The sequence below is a fragment of the Scyliorhinus torazame genome, chromosome 1, assembly GCF_047496885.1.
Source record: "Scyliorhinus torazame isolate Kashiwa2021f chromosome 1, sScyTor2.1, whole genome shotgun sequence".
Taxonomy (NCBI): domain Eukaryota; kingdom Metazoa; phylum Chordata; class Chondrichthyes; order Carcharhiniformes; family Scyliorhinidae; genus Scyliorhinus; species Scyliorhinus torazame.
Genome location: NC_092707.1, coordinates 417505382 through 417527628, shown reverse-complemented (window position 1 = coordinate 417527628; position 22247 = coordinate 417505382). Strand labels below are relative to the sequence as shown.

Genomic DNA, 22247 nt, shown 5'->3' with positions numbered 1-22247 from the left:
CCTGTGGGAGTGGTCTGGGAAGCATTAAAAGCGGTGGTCAGAGGAGAGCTGATCTCTATTGGGGCCCACAAAAGGAAAACAGAGGCCAAGGAAAGGGAAAGATTACTGGGGGAGATTTTAAGGGTGGACAGGGAATTTGCAGAGACCCCGGAGGAGGAATTGTACAGGGAGAGGAGACGACTCCAGACGGAGTTTGACCTTCTGACCACCAGAAAGGCGGAGGTACTGTGGAGGAAGGCACAGGGGAGGAGATATGAATATGGGGAAAAGGCTAGTCGCCTGTTGGCGCATCAATTGCGAAAGAGGGCAGCAGCGAGGGAGATAGGAGGAATTAGAGACGAAAGGGGAGACACGGTGCGAAGGGCAGGAAAGATAAATGAGGTGTTCAAGACCTTCTATGAGGAACTGTATAGGTCTCAACCCCCAGAGGGAGAGGAGGGGATGCGGCAGTTCCTGGACCAATTGAGGTTCCCGAAAGTGGAGGAGCAGGAGGTGGCAGGCCTGGGGGCGCCGATTGAGGTGGACGAGGTTATTAAGGGACTGGGAAGCATGCAAGCAGGGAAGGCCCCGGGGCCAGATGGGTTCCCGGTGGAATATTACAGAAAATATGTGGACCTGTTGGCCCCGTTGATGGCGAGGACGTTCAATGAGGCCAGGGAAGGGGGGACTCTACCCCCGATGATGTCGCTAATTTTGAAGAGGGACAAAGATCCGTTGCAGTGCGGGTCCTATAGACCTATTTCACTATTGAACGTGGATGCCAAATTGCTGGCAAAGGTACTGGCATCGAGGATATAGGACTGTGTCCCGGGGGTGGTGCACGAAGACCAGACAGGGTTCGTAAAAGGGAGACAACTGAATGTTAACGTGCAACGACTATTAGGGGTGATAATAAGAACATAAGAACATAAGAACATAAGAACTAGGAGCAGGAGTAGGCCATCTGGCCCCTCGAGCCTGCTCCGCCATTCAATGAGATCATGGCTGATCTTTTGTGGACTCAGCTCCACTTTCCGGCCCGAACTTCATAACCCTTAATCCCTTTATTCTTCAAAAAACTATCTTTATCTTAAAAACATTTAATGAAGGAGCCTCTACTGCTTCACTGGGCAAGGAATTCCATAGATTCACAACCCTTTGGGTGAAGAAGTTCCTCCTAAACTCAGTCCTAAATCTACTTCCCCTTATTTTGAGGCTATGCCCCCTAGTTCTGCTTTCACCCGCCAGTGGAAACAACCTGCCCGCATCTCTCCTATCTATTCCCTTCATAATCTTATATGTTTCTATAAGATTCCCCCTCATCCTTCTAAATTCCAACGAGTACAGTCCCAGTCTACTCAACCTCTCCTCGTAATCCAACCCCTTCAGCTCTGGGATTAACCTAGTGAATCTCCTCTGCACACCCTCCAGTGCCAGTACGTCCTTTCTCAAGTAAGGAGACCAAAACTGAACACAATACTCCAGGTGTGGCCTCACTAACACCTTATGCAATTGCAGCATAACCTCCCTAGTCTTAATCTCCATCCCTCTAGCAATGAAGGACAAAATTCCATTTGCCTTCTTAATCACCTGTTGCACCTGAAAACCAACTTTCTGCGACTCATGCACTAGCACACCCAGATCTCTCTGCACAGCAGCATGTTTTAATTTTTTATCATTTAAATAATAATCCCTTTTGCCGTTATTCTTACCAAAATGGATAACCTCACATTTGTCAACATTGTATTCCATCTGCCAGACCCTAGCCCATTCACTTAGCCTGTCCAAATCCCTCTGCAGACTTCCAGTATCCTCTGCACTTTTTGCTTTACCACTTATCTTAGTGTCGTCTGCAAACTTGGACACATTGCCCTTGGTCCCCAACTCCAAATCATCTATGTAAATTGTGAACAGTTGTGGGCCCAACACTGATCCCTGAGGGACACCACTAACTACTGATTGCCAACCAAACAAACATCCATTAATCCCCACTCTTTGCTTTCTATTAATTAACCAATCCTCTATCCATGCTGCTACTTTCCCCTTAATGCCATGCATCTTTATCTTATGCAACAACCTTTTGTGTGGCACCTTGTCAAAGGCTTTCTCGAAATCCAGATATACCACATCCATTGGCTCACCGTTATCTACCGCACTGTTAATGTCCTCAAAAAATTCCACTAAATTAGTTAGGCACGACCTGCCCTTTATGAACCCATGCTGCGTCTGTCCAATGGGACAATTTCCATCCAGATGCCTCGCTATTTCTTCCTTGATGATAGATTCCAGCATCTTCCCTACTACCGAAGTTAAGCTCACTGGCCTATAATTACCCACTTTCTGCCTACCTCCTTTTTTAAACAGTGGTGTCACGTTTGCTAATTTCCAATCCGCCGGGACCACCCCAGAGTCTAGTGAATTTTGGTAAATTATCACTAATGCATTTGCAATTTCCCTAGCCATCTCTTTTAGCACTCTGGGATGCATTGCATCAGGGCCAGGAGACTGGTCTACCTTTAGCCCCATTAGCTTGCCCATCACTACCTCCTTGGTGATATCAATCCTCTCAAGGTCCTCACCTGTCATAGCCTCATTTCCATCAGTCACTGGCATGTTATTTGTGTCTTCCACTGTGAAGACCGACCCAAAAAACCTGTTCAGTTCCTCAGCCATTTCCTCATCTCCCATTATTAAATCTCCCTTCTCATCCTCTAAAGGACCAATATTTACCTTAGCCACTCTTTTTTGTTTTATGTATTTGTAGACACTTTTACTATCTGTTTTTATATTCTGAGCAAGTTTACTCTCATAATCTAACTTACTCGTCTTTATAGCTTTTTTAGTAGCTTTCTGTTGCCCCCTAAAGATTTCCCAGTCCTCTAGTCTCCCACTGATCTTTGCTACTTTGTATGTTTTTTCCTTCAATTTGATACTCTCCCTTATTTCCTTAGATATCCACGGTCGATTTTCCCTCTTTTTACCGTCCTTCCTTTTTGTTGGTATAAACCTTTGCTGGGCACTGTGAAAAATCACTTGGAAGGTTCTCCACTGTTCCTCAACTGTTTCACCATAAAGTCTTTGCTCCCAGTCTACCTTAGCTAGTTCTTCTCTCATCCCATTGTAATCTCCTTTGTTTAAGCACAAAACACTAGTGCTTGATTTTACCTTCTCACCCTCCATCTGTATTTTAAATTCCACCATATTGTGATCGCTCCTTCCGAAAGGATCCCTAACTATGAGATCCTGAATCAATCCTGTCTCATTACACAGGACCAGATCTAGGACCGCTTGTTCCCTCGTAGGTTCCATTACATACTGTTCGAGGAAACTATCGCAGATACATTCTATAAACTCCTCCTCAAGGCTGCCTTGACTGACCTGGTTAAACCAATCAACATGTAGATTAAAATCCCCCATGATAACTGCTGTACCATTTCTACATGCATCTGTTATTTCTTTGTTTATTGCCTGCCCCACCATAATGTTACTATTTGGTGGCCTATAGATTACTCCTATCAGTGACTTTTTCGCCTTACTATTCCTGATTTCCACCCAAATGGATTCAACCTTATCCTCCATAGCACCGATGTCATCCCTTACTGTTGCCCGGATGTCATCCTTAAATAACAGAGCTACACCACCTCCCTTACCATCCACTCTGTCCTTCCGAAAAGTTTGATACCCTCGGATATTTAACTCCCAGTCGTGACCATCCTTTAACCATGTTTCAGTAATGGCCACTAAATCATAGTCATTCACGATGATTTGCGCCATCAACTCATTTACCTTATTCCGAATACTACGAGCATTCAGGTAAAGTACACTTATGTTGGCTTTTTTACCTCTGTTCTTAATCTTAACACCTCGATCAGTAACCTCTCCTAAGTTATATTTCCTCTTAACCTTTCTCCTAATTTTCCTAGTCGTCGAACCCACATCTTCCTGTAACAACCTGCCGCATCGCTTACCATTAATGTTTTCACTTCCCGTTTTATTTCTGTTAGTATTCCTGGTCCTATTCACTGAGCTCCCCTCAGTCACTGTACCTTGTACTGTCGCCCTTTTTGATTTTTGACTATGGCTTCTCTGCCTTACACTTTCCCCCTTACTGCCTTTTATTTCTGTCCCTGTTTTACTACCTTCCAACTTCCTGCATCGGTTCCCATCCCCCTGCCACATTAGTTTAAACTCTCCCCAACAGCTCTAGCAAACCCCCCCCTAGGACATCGGTTCCAGTCCTGCCCAGGTGCAGACCGTCCGGTTTGTACTGGTCCCACCTCCGCCAGAATCGGTTCCAATGTCCCGAGAATTTGAATCCCTCCCTCTTGCACCATCTCTCGAGCCACGTATTCATCCTTTCTATCCTGACATTCCTACTCTGACTAGCTCGTGGCACTGGTAGCAATCCTGAGATTACTACCTTTGAGGTCCTACTTTTTAGTTTAACTCCTAGCTCCCTAAATTCAGCTTGTAGGACCTCGTCCCGTTTTTTACCTATATCGTTGGTGCCTATGTGCACCATGACAGCTGGCTGTTCACCCTCCCCCCCCAGAATGTCCTGCAGCCGCTCCGAGACATCCTTGACCCTTGCACCAGGGAGGCAACATACCATCCTGGAGTCTCGATTTCGTCCGCAGAACCGCCTGTCTATTCCCCTTACAATTGAGTCCCCTATCACTATAGCCCTGCCATTCTTCTTCCTGCCCAGCTGCGCAGCAGAGCCAGCCACGGTGCCATGAACCTGGCTGCTGCTGCCTTCCCCTGGTGAGCCATCTCCGTCAACAGTATCCAAAGCGTTATATCTGTTTTGCAGGGAGATGACCGCAGAGGACATCTGCACTGCCTTCCTACTCTTGCTCTGTCTTTTGGTCACCCATTTACTATCTCCCTCAGTACCTTTCACCTGCGGTGTGACCAACTCGCTAAACGTGCTATCCACGACGTCCTCAGCATCGCGGACGTTCCAAAGTGAGTCCATCCGCAGCTCCAGAGCCGTCAAGCGGTCTAACAGGAGCTGCAACTGGACACACTTCATGCACGTGAAGGAGCCAGGGACAGTGGACGTGTCTCTGAGCTCCCACATCGCACACGAGGAGCATGACACGGGTCTGAGATCTCCTGCCATGTCTTAAACCTTTGGTTAACTTCAACAATTTCAATTTCCCCCCAAAAAAATTTAAATAAACAAATAAACAATGAAGAAAAAAATATATATATATACCAATGAAAAGAAACAGAAAAACAGAAACACTACTTACCAGTCACAAAAAGCACTTCCTCCCCACCCAGCTTTGAATTCCCACCTCGATTCAAATTCCCAAACTCACTCTTTGCTGCATCACTCTGGCTGTCTTCTCTGTCTCACTGGGAGAACTCACTGGGAGTGAGTTTACAAGTGGCTCTTTTTAAACTGTCCTGAATTGACTCCCCTCCCCCACCTGCTTTCAGATCAATGATGCCCCCAGTGGAGGGGGAGGCAGAGATAGTGGCGGCAATGGACGCAGAGAAGGCATTTGATAGGGTGGAGTGGGAGTATTTATGGGAAGTGTTAAGGAGGTTTGGGTTTGGGAACGGATTTATTAGCTGGGTTAGACTTCTTTATGGGGCTCCAACGGCAAGCGTCGTTACAGGTCGACATAGATCGGAGTATTTCCGATTATATAGGGGAACAAGACAGGGATGCCCGCTGTCTCCATTGTTATTTGTGTTGGCAATTGAACCTCTGGCCATGGCGTTGAGAGACTCCAGGAAACGGAGAGGGGTGATTAGAGGGGGAGAAGAACACCGAGTCTCGTTATACGCAGATGACCTATTGTTATACGTGTCGGACCCAGCGGGGGGGATGATAGAGGTTATGTGAATTTTGAGGGGGTTCAGGGAATTCTCGGGGTATAGGCTAAACATGGGGAAGAGTGAATTATTTGTGATACATCCAGGGGACCAGAGTAGAGAGATAGAAGGCTTGCCGCTAAGGAAAGTGGAAAGAAACTTCCGATACCTGGGGATTCAGATCGCTAGGAGCTGGGGAACCTTGCACAGACTTAATCTGACACGGCTGGTAGAACAAATGGAGGAGGACTTCAAGAGGTGGGACATGCAGCCTCTATCGCTGGCGGGCAGGGTGCAAGCAATTAAGATGATGGTCCTCCCGAGGTTCTTATTTGTATTTCAATGTCTCCCTATACTAATCACCAAGACCTTTTTTTAATAAAATAGATAGGAGCATCACGAGCTTCGTGTGGGCAGGGAAAGTTCCGAGAGTAAGGAGGGGGTTCCTTCAGCCTAGTAGGGACAGAGGAGGACTGGCACTACCGAACTTGGGTGATTACTATTGGGCCGCCAATGTGGCAATGATACGTAGATGGATGATGGAGGGTGAGGGAGCGGCGTGGAAAAGACTGGAGAGAAAGACCTGTAAAGGGACGAGTTTAGAGGCGCTGGTGACGGCGCCGCTACCTCTCTCACCTAAAAAGTTTACCACGAACCCGGTGGTGGCGGCAACACTGAATATCTGGGGACAGTGGAGGCGACAGAGAGGGGTGCGGGGAGCCCTGGTGGGGTCCCCTATCAGGAACAACCATAGGTTCGCCCCAGGAAGAATGGATGGAGGATTTCAGAGCTGGTACCAGTTGGGAATTAGGAAGGTGGGAGATTTATTTATAGATGGGGCTTTTGCGAGCTTGGGAGCATTGGAGGAAAAGTATAAGTTGCCCCGGGGAAATTTCTTGCGATATATGCAGGTGAGGGCGTTTACTAGACAACAGGTGAGGGAATTTCCGTTGCTCCCGACACAGGGGACACAGGACAGGGTGCTTTCAGGGGTGTGGGTCGGAGAGGGCAAGGTGTCAGAGATTTATAGAGAGATGAGGGAAGAGGGGGAGGAGTCAGTAGGCAAACTAAAAGGAAAGTGGGAAGAAGAATTAGGGGAGGAGATAGAGGAGGGTATGTGGGCTGATGCCCTAAGCAGGGTAAATTCCTCTTCCTCATGCGCCAGGCTTAGCCTGATTCAATTTAAGGTGCTACATAGAGCACACATAACGGGGGCAAGATTGAGCAGGTTCTTTGGAGTGGAGGACAAATGTGGGAGGTGTGGCGGGAGCCCGGCAAACCACGCACATATGTTTTGGGCGTGCCCGGCACTGGAAGGGTATTGGAAGGGAGTGACGGGAGTGATTTTGCAGGTGGTGAAGGCCCGGGTCAAACCAGGCTGGGGGTTAGCTCTATTTGGAGTTGCGGAAGAGCCGGGAGTGCAGGAGGCGAAAGAGGCCGATGTCGTGGCCTTTGCGTCCCTAGTAGCCCGGCGCAGGATCCTACTCATGTGGAAGGAGGCGAAACCCCCCGGACTGGAGGCCTGGGTAAATGATATGGCGGGGTTCATTAAACTGGAGCAGATAAAGTTTGCCCTGAGAGGATCGGCTCAAGGGTTCACCAGACGGTGGCAGCCATTTCTCGACTACCTAGGGAAACGTTAGAGGGAAGACAGATGACCAGCAGCAGCAACCCAGGGGGAGGGGGGGGGGGGGGGAGGGGAGGGGGGTTAGTTTAGGTCAATAGACAATGGGGTTTTGTTACCTGTGTATTGTTAAAAATTTCTGTTTTGTTATTGTTTCGTTTGCTTTGTAAGAGGGAAAAATTGTTGTTTGGAAAAAATTTTCAATAAAATATATTTAAAAAAAAAATCTTTGTTGTTACTGGACGAGTTTGTGTCTTCTTCAACAAGATTCCGAGGACCTCATCATAAACCAAGGATTGAGTAACACGTGTTATCGACCACGCAGGTAACACAACATGGTACCAAGGAGTGTTGGCTTTAACAACAAAAACAGGAACTAGCTAGATAAGGTTCGAAAGACAAGAAAAAAATAATAATTTGGATAGATATTCGACCACGGAAAGCATCGCAGCAGTTGGACCTCTCGGGCAAGAAAAAAACCGGGAAGATGGTCTCACTTCCAGCTCCAGAACCCCTCAGAACCTCGGGTAATCTCCAGTATAATTGGAAAATTTTCCTTCAACACTTTAATCTATTTCTGGAAATTAAGGACATAACCGCTGTGCCAGATTCTAAAAAAATAGCCTCCCTCTTATTGGCGGTGGGGCCACAAGCCCTGGAGATATATAATTCATTCAATTTCTTGGAAGGTGAAGACAAAACTAAATTTAAAGTAATTATCACAAAATTTGAACAACACTGTAAAAATCAGTCTGGTGAGACGCTGGAAAGACTTAAATTTTGTAATAGGTGCCAGAGATTGGGAGAGTCAATCACTGATTTTATTGCAGACCTCCAGATACTAGCACAAGGCTGTAGTTATGCTGGTTTCAGAGATGCTATGATGATAGGTCAATTAATGTATGGACTATCTAATCAAAATTTAACGAAAAAACTTTCACAGCAACAGTATCTAACTCTAGAAATCGCGATTAAACCGTGCACAGTGCATGAACAAGAAAAAAATCAGTACCTTCAATTTATCCAAAAAAAACACGGCACCAAAACTGACTATGAGGCAGGGCTGAAACAGAAGCAGGCGGGAGTTCTGAGCGGCAGCCATCTTGAGAAAGGAGCCGCACATGTGCAGTTGCCAAAAGAGCCACAGTAGAGGAAACTCGGAGTGCGCATGCGCAATCGACTCTTACGCATGACGTCACGAGCGCCATGACGTCAGAGGACCACGCCCACTGAAAGGGAAATGCACGAAAATGAACAAAAATAAATTTAAAGCTGTAAACCCCAGTTTTTTTTACCTCAAAAGACAGAACAATGCCCGAACTTACACCAGCAGTTGAAAATAACTTTCACAACACCCTGGAACAAGCAGTTTGCAACACCCAAAGAGAAGAGCACAATGACAAATCCATAGCAAAAGATTTGTTCATTGACGATGATTACTCTGGAGGTGAGTTCCTCATTGGAGAAGTAGAGCACCATGACACATCCTTGACAAGAAGCGATGATTTGCTCGCTGACGAATGCCACTCACCCATGGATCAGTTCTCCGGATCTGATGGCTATTGCAGCAGCAACATGGGTGCCAAGTCTGTTTTTGAAAACTCACCACTATTCTTAGAAGTCCCCCTATACCAAAAAGGGCCGACATTCTAAATGGTGATCAGGGATTCTCACTCCCCGACTCCGATGCAAGTTTCAGTGGGTGCTATTCAGGTCAAACTATATTTCCAAGTTATCCCCCGGTATAACCCATACCTTCGCCGAAGATTTCATCTACTTACCACTTAGTAGCATCGATCCTGGGTCCCGCATTGCTAAGTAAGTAAAGTAGGCTAATAACCACTGTTTCAGGTTAAAACTTTTAAGTTATTTTATTATTATATATTTTTTCTCTTTTTAAAAGATGCAATCAATGCCTTTACAGGAAGGAAAAAAGATCTTGCTTCTGGATCCTTCTGGTTGGTTGAAGGGACCTTCAGGCCCAACTTGACAATCAATCTTCTTTTTATAATCTGGTCTTCTTTAGATGTATTCGCTGGTTAGCTCGGTTGCTGTGTCCTATCCTTCCCATGTACCGAGCTGTGAGAGCTGGCTCTGCCTACTTTTTAAATTCTAGTCTTCCTTAGATGTATTTAGCTACTTTAGCTCGGCTGCTTTGCCCTGTCTCTTTCCCATGACCGAGCTGACTGTAATCTGACTCCGAGCTGCTTGTTCCTTCTCTGCTTCTCTCTCTCCCTCTGAGCTCTGGTTCTCGTTCAGGTAGTTCCTGCTCTTGACTCTCAGTTTATATTCGCTTTCTAACAATTACGTTTCTATGATGTTATTGTAACGTAACCCTTATTTTCTTTGATTGTAAAAAGTACCTTTGATCTAAACCTTTTAATCCAACTAAGTATTCATTTTGACATGACTTCAGCTCTCAGGTCTCTGATTACATTGTTTCCTTTGTGATGTTCAAAATGCTTTGACTTCAAGAGGTGTTACTTTTAATTCCTGTCATTTCTATAGTTTATTTTCCAATTGTGTCCTCAGCTCAATTTTGACTTTGATTTTGGCTTTGAATTAAGTTTCTCTTAGACTGATAGTCTCCAGTTTTCTTTAATTTACCTGGCATTAGCAAATTTTCACACTTAGAATTATCACCAAATTCAACTGAATCTCATCCATTCTTTTCCAGATCCTTACTAAGTTAGTTACTTTCAATGAAGGTGTGAGCCATTGTCTTTGGCTTCATTCAAAATCCTGTTTGTCTTGTTTGCTGAGCCATGTTGACCAAGGCTATCTGCATTTGACAATCCTTCCCTAGCAGCTGCTGTTAACCCTTTGTGGGATCTTTCCCTGTATCCTCTCATGTTTCTTTCAGACCAGATATTGCCAGACTTCCATGTTTCAAATGACACATCTTTCCATATTTTCAATAACAAGTCCCATATGGGTCTCATGGTGGGAGAATCCAGTACCATGACGACACGGCAGCTCGTCGACAAAATGGGTGACAACCACATGTCATATATCCTAGCAGAAGGTGACGCCACGCAGAGAGCACAGATTGACTCCACTGAGGGAGCGATACCGGCCTCCATAGCGAGTTCGTTGACAGGCTCCAGAATGCCCGCAAGTAACGACTCCAGAGCGACAGCCGTGAATCGGCAAGAAGGCACTGAATGTCTACCCACTGTATGTGAAAATAGTGACAAAGCGATCACACTCGACATACCGAGTGTGCAGGATCGCAGCGAGACTGACAGATCTCAGCTCGTCTGTACAGAAGCACAGAGTAAGACTACTCTTGGGCCCAGTGAAACCACGTCAAGATTTTAACTCCTGAAGAGGAGCATAAAGAGATGATTCAAATGTACCGGAAATGTCTGCATCAGAGAAGCACCGAGGCAGCAAAGAGGAACAATCAAATCCACCACAAATGACTGATGTCACCAACATCAATACGACATCAGATCATTCTCACAATTCTGAAAAAGAAACACTCAATGTAACTGACACCAATAACTGTGACAATTACTCAAATTATCCACACAGAACACACATTGAGCGCAACAAGAGTACAAACATGCCATGGCATGGCAACAAATCTCACAAAGTCGCATTTGCTCCACAACAAACCAGCAAACCAGCTTTCCAGAAAGATGCAACACAGAATCGCTACCACAAGCAAAATAAAAAGAAAGTATAAATCAGACAACAAAGTGATTCGACCATTCCGATGTCTCGTGATGTCCCCACATACACACATAAACACTGATGGACAGGCGAAGGGAGCAACCCACCTGATCAAACTCATCCAGTCTGGACTCACAAAGTTTTTCGTTAGGATTGGACTTGTTAAACGTTGATTAACTTTGTACAGTCATTAATACCATCCCATTCTGTACATAGCATTACTTGTTTTATCTGTTCCCAGCTGACTTAATTCATTATGTTTGTTCCAATTTTCGTTACACCATACAGAAAATCTGTAACACATTAAAAAGGGGGAGATGTAGTGATCTCTGTAGGTGCATGCACACAAGGGATTAATGCACCATATGATCACTAGAGGGCCGGACCAACAGGGGTATAAAAAAGCAGCCACACGGGGTCTCGCTCTCTCTCGTGGGTGCACTGTGAACAGGGTAACATCAGAATCACAGAGATAGTTAGTGGAGTTACATTTAGTTATTATTGTTAAATCCTGTTAACCAATTCCTAGTTTCCATGTTAAGGTAAAGAACTCATGCATGAATAGTTATAGTTACTCAATAAATCTTTGTTATTACTGGACGAGTTTGAGTCTTCAACAAGATTCAAAGGACCTCACCATCAACCCAGGATTGAGTAACACGTGTTATGGACCACACAGGTAACACAACAGAGGGAATCCAATCTCCAGGGAGAAGCCAGTGTTTGTCGGGAAGGAAATTAAACAAATCCCAGAAGAATATTTTCAGATATAATCCGGCCCAAAGCAGACAGGGTCGAGATGGTAAGGGGCGAGTCCAGGACTGATTCCTATAAAGGTGATGTTAAGAAATTGGAATGCATTACCAGGTGAAGCCAGAATGCTGTTTAAAATGTAAACATCACTGGATACTGGGTTAATGGCAGCACTGAGTTCATACACACCCTGTGTGCATTGGTCCTGACTATATCTGAAACTACTGTTCTGGGATTTCTTTAACTTCCTCCCTGACAAGTACTGACCTTGCCCTGGAAACTGCATTCTCTTTATTGCAGTGTGTGTTTTGTGGGGTTAACTTCATCCTGAGGGACTGTTGGTCAGTACAGTGCAATGTGAAAGAGTCGGTAAGTTCTGATGCAGGGTTGTCAGTTTGAGATGTTTTGCCAGTGTATGAATTCGGAGCAGCTGGAGGTGCCTGGGACCCTTGAGCCTGTTCCAGCATTCAACACGGTCATGGTGATCTGATTGTCACTGTCTCGCTGTCTACAGAGTCCCCTGGGCCACTCGAGCCTGTTCCACCATTCAACACGGTCATGGTGATCTGATTGTCACTGTCTCGCTGTCTACAGAGACCCCTGGGCCCCTCGAGTCTGTTCCGCCATTCAACACGGGCATGGTGATCTGATTGTCACTGTCTCGCTGTCTACAGAGGCTGCTGGGTCTCCTGGGCATTCATTCCCAGCATTTTCTGAAATCCTGATTGTCAAAATCTGCAGCACTTTGCTTGGGGTTAATTTGAACAAGTTAGTGCGGAAAATACACAATATCCACACATCAATACACAGGAGACTTTATAACCTGCTCTCAGCTTCGATTTTGTATTTTCTTATTTGTTCTGATCTTCAGTTATTTTCTGTTCACAGGTCATGTGACAGGGACGGTTCTTATCCAATCCCCTCACGTTGTGAAAGTGGCTGAGGGTGAAACAGTGACGTTTCTGTGTGACTTACAGAGCGAGCATGTAGATTACACTGTGGATAAATACACTTTACATTGGTACCGCTCACAAAGTAAGGAATTGATATTGTGTCATTATGTAAAGGTCCGTGTTTCCCGGGCGACAGGTCTGTCTGATCGGTTTCAGCCTTCCAGAGATGTTCCCGGTAACTGCTACATTCTGACAGTCAGAGATGTGAAGCTCGGTGACTCCGCTGTCTATATCTGTGGGATTTGGGGAACAATCTTTGGGAAAGGAACCCGTCTGAATGTAACCAGTGAGTAATGTCTATCTTATATTGCTTTTATTCCAAATTGACCATATATTAGAGGAATATGATGGAACATTGCCAGCCTCGGAGGCTGTGACCCAGAGGGAGGAACGATCTGGGAAGAAGCCTGAAGTCTGTGAAGTAAAAATGTACAATTTAAACACACACACAGACGTAAAGCGACAGCGTGAGTGTAAAGGTGCGACATCAAAGTTTCACCCCTGAAATCTCTCAGAGCTCCAGGGGGTGTTGTCCGGGATTTTCACGTTCAGATTCCCAGTGGGGATTCGGGGTGGATTTTGACAGAACTGAAAGTGTGAATTTCTGTCCTCTCTCTCTCTCTCTGCCTTTCCCCAGCTGATTGGAATTAAACTTTACCGTGCGGGCAGTGTGGGCACTCTGCTGGTCTATGGGCAGGGAAGCTGCTGATGTGGCACCGATAGGTGGGCTACAGAACCTCTGGTCAAACAGGGAAGCTCTTCCACAATGTCCTCCCTGGATGGTTACATCTTGGCCAGCCTCTCTGCCGCTGCCATTGCAAACCCTCTTGTTGACCAGCGTGAGCTCCTCCCTTGTCACATCCCCGCCTCCTGCTCCTGAGGTTACGGGAATATTGGGTGTCTTAGATCCAGAGGTGTTCCAGTGGCCGAACTGTGTGAAGAGGGCAGGCAGTGAGGAGACAAAATGTGTGTCCATGGATTTCACCCACACAACTGATGGACATTGAGCTCCTCAACTCAGGGAAAGAATCCAGAGTTAGAACAGCAAGGAGCATTGGCATTCCGGGTCTGGAAGAGGGTGGAGAGCTAGGGTGGGATATGACTAGATGGAGGTTTGAAGATGAAAACATGCTATCTATTAGGTGAATTGCGAGACAAATGCGTTGGTTATGACATACGGAATGCTTGCCTTCATTGGACGGGGCATCGAGTATAAAAATTGGCAAGTCATGCTACAGTTGTATAGAACCTTGGTAAGGCCGCACTTGGAATATTGCACACAATTCTAGTCGCCACACTACCAGAAGGATATGGAGGCTTTGGCGAGGGTGCAGCAGAGGTTTACCAGGATGTTGCATGGTCTGAAGGGTGTTAACTATACGGAGTGGCGTCATGGATAGAATGGATGGGCAGGCACTCTTTTCCAGGGCAGGGGGGGTTCAGTCACCAGGGGGCATAGGTTAAAGGTCCATGGGGCAAAGTTTAGAGGAGATGTGCGAGGCAGTTTTTGTACACAGAGGGCGGTGAGTGCCTGGAACGCGTTGCCGGGGGAGGTTGTGGAAGCAAATACATTAACGGCGTTCAAAAGGCATCTGGCAAGATACTTGGATAGGATGGGTATAGAGGGATACGGCACAAGGAAGTGCTGAGGGTTTTGGCCAAGGGTGGAATCATAACCAGTACAGGCTTGGAGCGCTGAAGGGCCTGTTCCTGTGCAGTTCTTTGTTCTTGTTCTTTGACTCCGATGATGAATGAGCAGGCACTGAGCTCGATGCGGTGAGCTGGGAGTTAATCTGCTGTGATGAATGTAGAAATTATTATATTCATCTCTGTGGCAATAATGTTATAAAGAAAAAACCCTAGTTCAAAATACATGCAGACAGCATGCCTACTAAAGCTGTAATTAAGGAGTCGTAAAAGGTGATTGAATCCAAACATTTTCTTGATTACAGATGAAGGGCTAATGAAATCATGTTTTGATTGCTGGGGATTCCCTGGAGTGTAGATAATTTATCGATGAGTGGTGTATCATCTGAGCTGAGGGGGTCATGGAACTCAGTGGGATACAGATCATTTAATTTATGGGAGAAGCCAGGTCTGTCTGTAGTTTTCAGCAGTTTTGGCAAATGCTGCTGGTTTGAACAGAAGTGTGCTGAATCTTCTCTTGAAAGGATTTCTCTCCAAAAGTCTTCATACCATATCTTTGGGGCAGCATTGTAGCATTGTGGATAGCACAATTGCTTCACAGCTCCAGGGTCCCAGGTTCGATTCCGGCTTGGGTCACTGTCTGTGCGGAGTCTGCACATCCTCCCTGTGTGTGCGTGGGTTTACTCCGGGTGCTCCGGTTTCCTCCCACAGTCCAAAGATGTGCAGGTTAGGTGGATTGGCCATGATAAATTGCCCTTAGTGTCCAAAATTGCCCTTAGTGTTGGGTGGGGTTACTGGGTTATGGGGATAGGGTGGAGGTGTTGACCTTGGATAGGGTGCTCTTTCCAAGAGCTGGTGCAGACTCGATGGGCTGAATGGCCTCCTTCTGCACTGTCAATTCTATGATTCTATGATATAGCTGAGCAAATAATCTGCTTGTTAATTTTATTTATAAGAGGCATTTGAACTGTATTAGGTTGCTTAACTTTAGTCAATAACAGACATAGATACTAAGTTAATGTTTTGCCATTTATTTCAGAACTGTTTAAGTGTTAATTGTAAATCTATTTATTTGGTGTTGATGTGGTTCATTCTGTGTTTAAATTAATGTTTGTTTTAACATAAAAGGGGCCTATTGGTCAGGCTCATCACTCCTGGGGTGAATTATATTTTCCTCACAGCTTTACAAATCAAAAAAAATGTTTTGGCTTCTTTTCCAACATCCTAACAAATGTTGGGGTCGGGTCCGGGATCCTAACAAATGTTGGGGTTTGCTAAGGGATCCTAACAAATGTTGGGGTCTGGTCCGGGATCCTAACAAATGATGGGGTCTGGTCCGGGATCCTAACAAATGTTGGGGTCTGGTCCGAGATCCTAACAAATGTTGGGGTCTGGTCCGGGATCCTAACAAATGTTGGGGTTTGCTCCGGGATCCTAACAAATGTTGGGGTTTGCTCCGGGATCCTAACAAATGTTGGAGTTTGCTCCGGGATCCTAACAAATGTTGGGGTTTGCTCCGGGATCCTAACAAATGTTGGGGTTTGCTCCGGGATCCTAACAAATGTTGGGGTCTAGTCCGGGATCCTAACAAATGTTGGGGTCTGCTCCGGGATCCTAACAAATGTTGGGGTTTGCTCCGGGATCCTGACAAATGTTGGGGTTTGCTCCGGGATCCTAACAAATGTTGGGGTCTGCTCCGGGATCCTAACAAATGTTGGGGTCGGGTCCGGGATCCTAACAAATGTTGGGGTCTAGTCCGGGATCCTAACAAATGTTGGGGTCTGCTCCGGGATCCTAACAAATGTTGGGGTTTGCTCCGGGATCCTAACAAATGTTGGGGTTTGCTCCGGGATCCTAACAAATGTTGGGGTCTGCTCCGGGATCCTAACAAATGTTGGGGTCAGGTCCGGGATCCTAGCAAATGTTGGGGTCTAGTCCGGGATCCTAACAAATGTTGGGGTTTGCTCCGGGATCCTAACAAATGTTGGGGTTTGCTCCGGGATCCTGACAAATGTTGGGGTCTGCTCCGGGATCCCAACAAATGTTGGGGCCTGGTCCGGGATCCTAACAAATGTTGGGGTTTGCTCCGGGATCCTAACAAATGTTGCGGTCTGCTCCGGGATCCGAACAAATGTTGGGGTTTGCTCCGGGATCCTAACAAATGTTGGGGTTTGCTCCGGGATCCTAACAAATGTTGGGGTCTGGTCCGGGATCCTAACAAATGTTGGGGTTTGCTCCGGGATCCTAGCATTTGTTGGGGTTTGCTCCGGGATCCTAACAAATGTTGGGGTCGGGTCCGGGATCCTAACAAATGTTGGGGTCTGGTCGGGATCCTAACAAATGTTGGGGTTGGGTCCGGGATCCTAACAAATGTTGGGGTTTGCTCCGGGATCCTAACAAATGTTGGGGTCTGCTCCGGGATCCTAACAAATGTTGGGGTCGGGTCCGGGATCCTAACAAATGTTGGGGTTGGGTCCGGGATCCTAACAAATGTTGGGGTTGGGTCCGGGATCCTAACAAATGTTGGGGTCTGGTCCGGATCCTAACAAATGTTGGGGTTGGGTCCGGGATCCTAACAAATGTTGGGGTTTGCTCCGGGATCCTAACAAATGTTGGGGTCTGCTCCGGGATCCTAACAAATGTTGGGATTGGGTCCGGGATCCTAACAAATGTTGGGGTTGGGTCCGGGATCCTAACAAATGTTGGGGTTGGGTCCGGGATCCTAACAAATGTTGGGGTCGGGTCCGGGATCCTAACAAATGTTGGGGTTGGGTCCGGATCCTAACAAATGTTGGGGTTTGCTCCGGGATCCTAACAAATGTTGGAGTTTGCTCCGGAATCCTAACAAATGTTGGGGTTTGCTCCGGGATCCTAACAAATGTTGGGGTTTGCTCCGGGATCCTAACAAATGTTGGGGTCGGGTCCGGGATCCTAACAAATGTTGGGGTTGGGTCCGGATCCTAACAAATGTTGGGGTTTGCTCCGGGATCCTAACAAATGTTGGGGTTTGCTCCGGAATCCTAACAAATGTTGGGGTTTGCTCCGGGATCCTAACAAATGTTGGGGTTTGCTCCGGGATCCTAACAAATGTTGGGGTTTGCTCCGGGATCCTAACAAATGTTGAGGTCTGCTCCGGGATCCTAACAAATGTTGGGGTTTGCTCCGGGATCCTAACAAATGTTGGGGTTTGCTCCGGGATCCTAACAAATGTTGGGGTTTGCTCCGGGATCCTAACAAATGTTGGGGTCTGCTCCGGGATCCTAACAAATGTTGGGGTCGGGTCCGGGATCCCAACAAATGTTGGGGTTGGGTCCGGGATCCTAACAAATGTTGGGATTTGCTCCGGAATCCTAACAAATGTTGGGGTTTGCTCCGGGATCCTAACAAATGTTGGAGTTTGCTCCGGGATCCTAACAAATGTTGGGGTCGGGTCCGGGATCCTAACAAATGTTGGGGTCGGGTCCGGGATCCTAACAAATGTTGGGGTCTGGTCCGGGATCTTAACAAATGTTGGGGTCGGGTCCGGGATCCTAACAAATGTTGGGGTCTGCTCCGGGATCCTAACAAATGTTGGGGTTTGCTCCGGGATCCTAACAAATGTTGGGGTCTGCTCCGGGATCCTAACAAATGTTGGGGTTTGCTCTGGGATCCTAGCAAATGTTGGGGTTTGCTTCGGGATCCTAACAAATGTTGGGGTCTGTTCCGGGATCCTAACAAATGTTGGGGTTTGCTCCGGGATCCTAACAAATGTTGGGGTTTGCTCCGGGATCCTAACAAATGTTGGGGTTTGCTCCGGGATCCTAACAAATGTTGGGGTTTGCTCCGGGATCCTAACAAATGTTGGAGTTTGCTCCGGGATCCTGACGTTGGATGGATTTGACCAGGTGGATTTGAGATGGTTTATGGATTGAGATTAGATGAAGAGTCAGCAGTCGGGGGGCAGATATGTCTGGATGGTTTCTATGAAGAGAGGATTGATGACAATGGTTTTGAATATTTGAGGAAAGCCCCCAGTGTGTGACCCGAGAGTAAACAATGACAAAGTGTCAGGGGAGGTAAGAAATAGAAATTAACGGGGGAGGGGGGCAATTAGGAAATACGGAGAGAGGGATTGGGTGGGAGAATGGGAAGATTCTGCAGTGATAGGGATCCTGACAATCAGCAACATGCAGCCCAGTGACACTGCCGTCTATTACTGCTCCGTGTGGGGAGATATCAGTGGGAGTGGATCACAGCTGAATGTAACCAGTAAGTGCATTCACAATGACATCACTACATAGAGGGGAATCCTGTAACCAAACATTCCCAGTGAAGAGGAGAATGGGCTGGGGAATTGCCATTGTGATGTTATAACCCAATATTCCATGGGACTGTGACTCCTCCCTGGGAGCACGGCATTGTCAAATCTTTCTCCTGCACACATATCAGCTCTGAATAGAGGTGGTAACCCCAAAAAGGTATTTCTGTTATTGAGGTAGGCTTTGAGAATTCCAAAAAAGTTACAAATTTGACATAACAAAACATTAATACACGAGTGACCATCGCTGAATCAGGTACCATAACCTCCCTGAATACATCACCAGTTCACCCCCAACAACATCAGGTCTGTGTACGTTATGAAACAGCCTTCTTAACTTGTCCTACAGGTTTGAAGGAATGTGCCCGTACCGACCGAGCTCTCTCAGCCCCTGCACCCTGTTTAAAATTGTACCAACTCATTCACATTGCCTCTCCTCATCTTTACCAAACTGAGTCACTTTCCATTTCTTTGTGATAAATTTCATCTGTCCCGACTCTACCTATTTCACCGTTCTGTCAATATTCCCCGGAACCTGACACTGTTCATCTCACTCTTCCCGACATTCCTGAACTTGGAGGGAGCTGTTCACTGGGAAATTCTGCCTCCTCTACTCGAGCCCATTTTAAATATTTAAAAATCTTGCTCATGTCCCCTCTTGCTGAAAATTAACCAGTGCGACAAAATCTGATTGTGTCATCACACCGAGCCTCCCCCATTGTCTGCCTGTCTCTCTGAGGACATGGTGCTGGGCACAGCCCTCTGCACACACTGCTGCCATCACTTTAGTCAGGGTGCATGCGGGAGCTGGACATTACTCTCAGATTCGGGTTGCCTTGTCCCAGCCTTGCCTTGTTATTTTAGGACAATTACATTGAGCAGAAAAGGAATGAAACAATTGTTTATAAATCACCTATCACAACTTCAGGGTGTCCAAACACGATTCGCAGACAATTAAATATATTTACACAGGAAAATAGGAATGTAGTTTTACCCCCCCCCCCGAGCTAGTGTGCGGTCAATTCCAGCCCCACTGGACCCGGAGTCGCAACACTATTGAAATTAACCAATAATTCTTCGTAAAACTCCCAAAATCTTTTTTTTTTTTAAATATTTTATTGAAAATTTTTGGTCAACCATCACAGTACATTGTGTATCCTTTACACAATAATATAACAGTATAAGTAACAATGACCTGTTTTATAAACAAAGAATAAATAATATATGACAAAAACGAAAACTAAAACTAAATGGCAACTGCCTTGTCTCAGATAAACACTCTCCAAAAATATAATTTAACAGTCCAATATACAATTATTTATAGCAACGACCTATACATATTATACATATATATTAACAACCCTGAGAGTCCTTCTGGTTCCTCTCCCCCCCCTCCCCCCCCCCCCTCCCCCCCCCCTGGGCTGCTGCTGCTGCCTTCTTCTTTTCCATTCCCTCTATCTTTCTGTGAGGTATTCGACGAACGGTTGCCACCGCCTGGTGAACCCTTGAGCCGATCCCCTTAGGACGAACTTAATCCGTTCCAGCTTTATAAACCCTGCCATGTCATTTATCCAGGTCTCCACCCCCGGGGGCTTGGCTTCCTTCCACATCAACAGAATCCTGCGCCGGGCTACTAGGGACGCAAAGGCCAAAACATCGGCCTCTCTCTCCTCCTGCACTCCCGGCTCTTGTGCAACCCCAAATATAGCCAACCCCCAGCTTGGTTCGACCTGGACCCCCACTACTTTCGAAAGCACCTTTGTCACCCCCACCCAGAACCCCTGTAGTGCCAGACATGACCAGAACATGTGGGTGTGATTCGCTGGGCTTCTCGAGCATCTCGCACACCTATCCTCTACCCCAAGAAATTTACTGAGTCGTGCTCCAGTCATATGCGCCCTGTGTAACACCTTAAATTGAATCAGGCTTAGCCTGGCACACGAGGACGATGAGTTTACCCTACTTAGGGCATCCGCCCACAGCCCCTCCTCAATCTCCTCCCCCAGCTCTTCTTCCCATTTCCCTTTCAGCTCATCTACCATAATCTCCCCCTCGTCCCTCATTTCCCTATATATATCTGACACCTTACCGTCCCCCACCCATGTCTTTGAGATCACTCTGTCCTGTACCTCATGCGTTGGGAGCTGCGGGAATTCCCTCACCTGTTGCCTCGCAAACGCCCTCAGTTGCATATACCGGAATGCATTCCCTTGGGGCAACCCATATTTCTCGGTCAGCGCTCCCAGACTTGCGAATTTCCCATCCACAAACAGATCTTTCAGTTGCATTACTCCTGCTCTTTGCCATATTCCAAATCCCCCATCCATTCTCCCCGGGGCAAACCTATGGTTATTTCTTATCGGGGACCCCACCAAGGCTCCCGTCTTTCCCCTATGCCGTCTCCACTGTCCCCAAATTTTCAAAGTCGCCACCACCACCGGGCTTGTGGTGTATTTCTTCGGTGAGAATGGCAATGGGGCCGTCACCATAGCTGGTAGGCTAGTCCCCCTACAGGACGCCCTCTCCAATCTCTTCCACGCCGCTCCCTCCTCTTCTCCCATCCACTTACTCACCATTGAGATATTGGCGGCCCAGTAGCACTCACTTAGGCTCGGTAGTGCCAGCCCCCCCCTATCCCTACTACGCTGTAAGAATCCCTTCCTCACTCTCGGGGTCTTCCCGGCCCACACAAAACTCATGATACTCTTTTCGATCCTTTTGAAAAAAGCCTTCGTGATCACCACCGGGAGGCACTGAAACACAAAGAGGAATCTCGGCAGGACTACCATTTTAACCGCCTGCACCCTCCCTGCCAGTGACAGGGATACCATGTCCCATCTCTTGAAGTCCTCCTCCATTTGTTCCACCAATCGCGTTAAATTTAACCTATGCAATGTACCCCAATTCTTGGCTATCTGGATCCCCAAGTAACGAAAGTCCCTCGTTACCTTCCTCAGCGGAAAGTCCTCTATTTCTCTGCTCTGCTCCCCTGGATGCACCACAAACAACTCACTTTTCCCCATGTTCAGTTTATATCCTGAAAATTCTCCAAACTCCCCAAGTATCCGCATTATCTCTGGCATCCCCTCCGCCGGGTCCGCTACATATAACAACAAGTCATCCGCATACAGAGATACCCGGTGTTCTTCTCCTCCTCTAAGTACTCCCCTCCACTTCTTGGAACCCCTCAGTGCTATTGCCAGGGGCTCAATCGCCAGTGCAAACAATAATGGGGACAGAGGGCATCCCTGCCTTGTCCCTCTATGGAGCCGAAAGTATGCAGATCCCCGTCCATTCGTGACCACACTCGCCACTGGGGCCCTATACAACAGCTGCACCCATCCAACATACTCATCTCCAAAACCAAATCTCCTCAACACCTCCCACAAATAATCCCACTCCACTCTATCAAATGCTTTCTCGGCATCCATCGCCACCACTATCTCCGCTTCCCCCTCTGGTGGGGGCATCATCATTACCCCTAGCA

General features: G+C 46.8%; 2 protein-coding genes across 2 annotated transcripts in view; one reads left to right on the top strand and one right to left on the bottom strand.

Annotated features, from left to right (window-relative positions):
• LOC140424943 (E3 ubiquitin/ISG15 ligase TRIM25-like) overlaps positions 1–22247 on the bottom strand; it is an 872674-nt gene that overhangs the window by 488420 nt on the left and 362007 nt on the right. The gene's annotated exons all lie outside the window — the stretch shown is intronic.
• The window catches only part of LOC140429275 (uncharacterized), a 151498-nt gene continuing 147880 nt past the window's right edge, over positions 18630–22247 (top strand). Inside the window, exon 1 of the mRNA XM_072516070.1 lies at positions 18630–18711. Within this exon, the coding sequence (XP_072372171.1) occupies positions 18630–18711 (82 nt within the window). The remainder of the gene's footprint in view (positions 18712–22247) is intronic.